Source organism: Cryptomeria japonica, unplaced genomic scaffold (assembly GCF_030272615.1).
Source record: "Cryptomeria japonica unplaced genomic scaffold, Sugi_1.0 HiC_scaffold_361, whole genome shotgun sequence".
Classification (NCBI taxonomy): domain Eukaryota; kingdom Viridiplantae; phylum Streptophyta; class Pinopsida; order Cupressales; family Cupressaceae; genus Cryptomeria; species Cryptomeria japonica.
The window spans coordinates 151,556-156,900 of NW_026729183.1; the positions used below are offsets into that span (position 1 = coordinate 151,556).

The 5,345-nt window shown below is 35.4% G+C and overlaps 1 protein-coding gene across 1 annotated transcript; it reads left to right on the top strand.

Moving 5' to 3' along the window:
• Positions 1–1,595: 1,595 nt before the first annotated feature.
• LOC131058932 (receptor-like protein EIX2) lies at positions 1,596–4,493 on the top strand. The gene has a single exon (XM_059215900.1). The coding sequence runs from the start codon at positions 1,596–1,598 to the stop codon at positions 4,491–4,493; it is 2,898 nt and encodes a 965-aa protein (XP_059071883.1).
• Positions 4,494–5,345: the final 852 nt, after the last annotated feature.

Sequence of the window (5,345 nt, forward strand, 5' to 3'; positions counted from 1 at the left end):
CCACAAAGGGGTAGAGTATGTACACCTTATCATCTTCGGCCCCGTTACCTATCAAAAAAATAAAAAATAGTTATTAGATATTTTATAAATATGTATCGATCTTGGTTTGTTCAGTTATTGATGCAATAGAGGTTAAGTATCAGGCAACACTTTGAAATGACCACTTTTTGACCTTTTTACACATAACAACTCGTACAAATCAGATCATTACTACCCAGAAGCCAGATCAATAGCAATAAGAAGTTAAGTCACATACAAAGACAACTAAAGAAGTCATCAAAATATGATATACCATTTAAGATCTATGAGTGTGCCATGTTAGCTATGACAACTACTGTTGTTCTTCCCCTAGAACATTACTAGCTTCATTTATAGTATCTAGGGTTATCTAGAGGGTTACGTGAGAATATAACTAAAAAAGTGTATGTCTCAAGTTGTTGGGGGCAAGGAAAAAAAGTGCTTTTGAATGAATAGAAGTGACCTTGGGGTTTTCTAGACAACTAACTGATTAGAATGGCCAAGCCAGAAATATCTTAAGAAGTGAGACACATAGAAATGAGAAAACAAGTGGTACCTGTGAGTGAATAAATAGAAGATGCAAGCAGATGGGTATATATAATTCGTGGAAGAATTGAGGCAGGAAAAAAGAGGGAACGTGGTTGTACCAAAATATGTCACGTGATGACAAGCAAAAGAGAAAATAAGGCCAGTCTTGACTGCGAAGTTTACCCACCATTAGCACAAAAGAGGAAGGAAGTGTGGGTGCCTGAACCACATTCTCTCAAATTTAAAAGAAATTCGATGTTCAGGAAGTGTAAAATTTGTTGAAATATTTAAGGAGATATCATAATGATCCGAACACACAAAAGGCAAGATAGCTGATTGAAATTTGTAATTTTGAAGCAACCAATTCTGAGAGATGAGAAACCTACCTAATCTTTTTGCTATTTGTAGAAAGTTTGCCCTTCTGTTTGTCCATGTGTAGTGACCATTTTCTGGAATTGTTTCTTTAAGTGCATTATCATATATGAAAAAAGAAAAATCCTCAATGGTCTTTTTGGGGCAGGCATATTCCACCTTATTTGATTTAATAGTATCTAAATCACCTATATTTATGTTTAAATAAGATGTATCTAAATGTTTTCCATCAATCTTTACATATTTGATAAAAGATATCAGTATGTGTGATTCTAATTCTACAACCCCTAACCCATAAAAAATATAAACTATGTGTTACTCCAAATCGACCCTTTAAATTCTTATAGTTATACTTGCAACTACCACCTAGAGTAAACAAATTAATTCATTAAAATATAGAAAAACCTTTCTCTTTCAAAATATGCGAAAAATTCGTCAAAGTGACGTGTGAAGTGACGATATGGTTTTCCTATTATTTTCTATCGTCGTGGATTAAGATATCCAGACTTTTGTAGTCTTTGCAAGTCAAAGTCGGTGTAAAAGTTGCCGTGTTTTTATCAAGTCATGTGTTGCGAAAACACAAAATTTATCAATCCCAACATCTTTAAAGATTCATTGAATTATTTTTATTGTTCAGTTATTTATATCTCACTAGGGGAAGAATTGTAAATTGCGCAATGTATCCACTTTCGTTCAAGATGACTGCGGGCTGTGGTTTTTTGTTGATATGGGTAATAATGCTCCATTCTCAATTCCCATTTTCAACAGGGTGTTTACAAGATGAAAGAAGTTACTTGCTGGATTTCAAGGCTGGGCTTAATTTGTCTTCAGGTCGGTTATCCTCTTGGCGGGGATTCAACTGTTGCGAGTGGGAGGGTGTTGCCTGTGATTACCACACATCCCATGTCATTCGCCTTGATTTAAGTATTTATCAGTTGACTGGTGAAGTTCGTACATCGCTGTGTAATCTGCAGCATCTACAGTACTTAGATCTCAGCTGGAATGACTTCAATGGTACTTCTATCCCTCCCCAGCTTTTAAAATTGCATAGACTTGAGTTTCTTAGCTTGAAAGATGCTGGATTTGCGGGTGAAGTCCCTCTGGAGTTGGGAAATATGTCAAGCTTGCGTCATTTGGATATTTCAAGAAATGGCTACTTGAACTGTAGTAAGTTTGATGTATGGGTAAGAAATGTAAGAAGCTTGGAATTCTTGGATATGAGTTGGGTGAACTTGAGCATGGCGTCTGAGCACTGGGGTGATGCCCTTAGCGGTCTTCCCAATCTTACCCAGATTCACTTGTCTGACTGTGGGCTCTCAGGTAATATTCCAGATCTCTCAAACCTTACCCGTTTGTCACATCTGCATATAGCTGACAATTCATTCCCGGTTCAACTACCCTCTTGGTTTGAGAATGTGTCCTCATTGGTTTCGCTTGATCTGTCCTTCTGTGGTATAAATGGTTTCATCCCTTCCAATTTCATGCCCCGCTCAAGAATGAGCAATCTTGTGCTTGATTCTAACTACGGCTTGAAAGGAAACCTTTCTTTCATGCTAAGCCATTCTTCCTCACTAGTCGTGCTATCCCTTAGTCACTGTAATTTAACGGGAGTGTTCCCCACTTCTATTGCAAATTTCTCAAAACTTATGACCATGGATCTGGGGTACAACAATTTGGAGGGCAGTATACCATCCTCTTTTGGCAGCTTAACATCCCTTAGATATCTGACCCTTAATTACAACCAGTTAAGTGGTCAGATTCCTCCGTCTCTGTGTCAGCTTCCAACATTGAGGCAGCTCTATCTAGGCCATAACCAGCTGTCAGGAACAATTCCAGATTGCATTTCAAAGTTGGCCAGTTTAAACGTATTGTCACTTCGTTCCAGCGGATTAAGAGGGAACATTTCACTTCAACTATTTGAAAATCTAACCCGCCTTTCACAATTGGACCTTTCAGAAAATCAGTTTGTCATTGACATCTCTACAAGCTGGGTTCCTAAGTTTGCCCACCTGTCTACTCTTGAATTGCAGTCTTGCAATATACAAGGCAACTTCCCTGCATTTTTGTCCCAGCACTATCAATTGTCCTGGCTAGATCTTTCAGATAACAACATTGTGGGAAATCTTCCTTCGTGGCTGTGGGATCTTCCTAATCTTCATCAGCTCAATCTTTCAAATAACCAACTGGAAGGTTCTCTACCTCGCAAGATATCTCATAGTTTTTTAACAGTGGACTTGCATGGGAATAGATTATATGGCTCTCTTCCTGCTCTTGATTTTGCTGCATATGGATTAGATCTGTCAAATAATGGGTTTAATGGCTCCATTCCTACAACAATTAGGATATTTGACACTCTATCATTGTCAGGGAATAATTTGACTGGAGAAATTCCAAGTTCTATATGTAACAATTCAGATTATTATAGAGTTTTGGACCTGTCAAAGAACAAGTTGACAGGTATGATTCCTTCAAATATTGGGCAGTGTTATGGAATGGAAATTTTAAAATTGGCTCAAAATGTTTTAAAAGGGAAGATTCCGAAGGAGTTAGGAAATCTGCAGAGTCTTCGCACATTAAATCTCAATGGTAACAGGTTGCAAGGTATTATTCCACCATCTATTGCGAATTGCACAGATCTCCAAATATTTGATCTAGGAAATAACAATTTTGAAGGTAGCATTCCTGTTTGGATTGAAAAGTTGACAGATTTGAGAATTCTTAGCTTGGCTTCTAATAAATTTGATGGTAGAATTCCGCCCCAGCTGTTCAGGTTGCAATATCTTCAAATTCTAGATTTACCTGATAATCAATTATCAGGAAATATACCTTCAGATGTGAGCAAGTTATGTGCTTTGGTCAATAATTCACAAAGTTTTCAATTACAATATTCTTCATATTATCTAGAGGTTTCAACTCGAGACAGAGAGTATGGAATGAATTTTGCTGATGAAGTAACAGTTTGGATAAAAGGAAGGAGAACTCCATACTCTAAAATAATTGGACAAGACAAGTTCATGGATTTGTCACATAATAACTTGTCAGGAAATATTCCTTCAGAATTGGGGCTCTTGAGAGGATTAATTTCTCTCAACATATCAAAAAATAATCTAAGTGGGGTAATTCCAGAATCCTTGGGAGCCTTGACTTACTTGGAATCTTTGGATCTTTCAGAAAATAATTTGTTAGGAAACATTCCTATTCAATTTTTAAATCTCACATTTCTTGCTGTGTTGAATCTTTCTGACAACAAGTTGTCAGGGTTAATACCACAAGGAAAGCAGTTTTCAACCTTTGAGATTTCTTCCTTTCTAGGAAATCCTAATCTTCATGGACCTCCCCTTGAAAACAGGACACAGAGTCTTGGTTTTGGTAGACAACATAATTACAAAGAATTGAATAATACAACCACTAAAAGTGTATATGCAGATGTAATGGATCGATGGTGGGCAGTGGGAGTGGGGTTAAGTTACGGAGTGGGATTTGCTACTGTGATTGCAGTGTTGTGCTTCCACATGAAATGGAGATACATATGCTTTTCTTTCATGGATAATTTTATCTATGACCTTTGTGAATAGTGAATCCTTGAAGCTATTTCACAAAAGATGCTCTGAGCTTTTATTTGGATTATTCCACATTTGGGTTGTCACTCATATTTATGTTTGTTTACTTGCATTGTCATGTGTGCTATTTTTTCTTTTTCAAATGAGTAGCACTACAAAATGTACTCTTTTCTAAATGTATGGATTTTGTTCTTATTTTAAGCTTTCACAATTAATGATTAGAATTATAAAACAGGTTACAAAATTTTGAAAGTTGTTTCCTTTTATTTAAAAATTAAATGTAGTAATTGTGAAGAAAAATTGATCTATTAAAATGCCTATATAATATTATTTTACAAGATAAATGCTTTGTTTCTAGATGTTTCACTCATACAACACCTAATTTTCTCTCTCACATATAATAGTCAATGCTAAATACATATAAAATTTATTACATTGTTCTTTTTAACAATTTTCTTTTCTCTAATAAAATAAAAAATATACACATAACCATATTCTATATTTTTAAAGGTTGAGATTGAAAACTACAAAATTGCTTAGCTATTTCAACTGAGGCGATGTCTATGCAACCGACATAATGACAATAATAAAGAATAAATTGCACTTTTAATAAAAGAGCAAATGAATTATTTTATTAGCTGGATAGCCATTTTGCTTCAAAAGATATGGCAAGTTTGATTTTTTGATGTCATTTTATCGATATCAGTATATACAAATGGTAGAAAAGTAGTTTTTTTGGGATAGTGCCTAATTTTCTTCAAGTGCTTAGTCATTTTCAAACTTCAAATTGAGTGGTTATACAAGCATTGTTCTAACAAAATCGTACATGCTTTCCCACTTCCTTATTTTGTGAAAATTAAAGGAAAA

Excerpts from the sequence above, each read along its gene's own strand:
- LOC131058932 (XM_059215900.1), top strand. The coding sequence starts at position 1,596 with ATGTATCCACTTTCGTTCAAGATGACTGCGGGCTGTGGTTTTTTGTTG.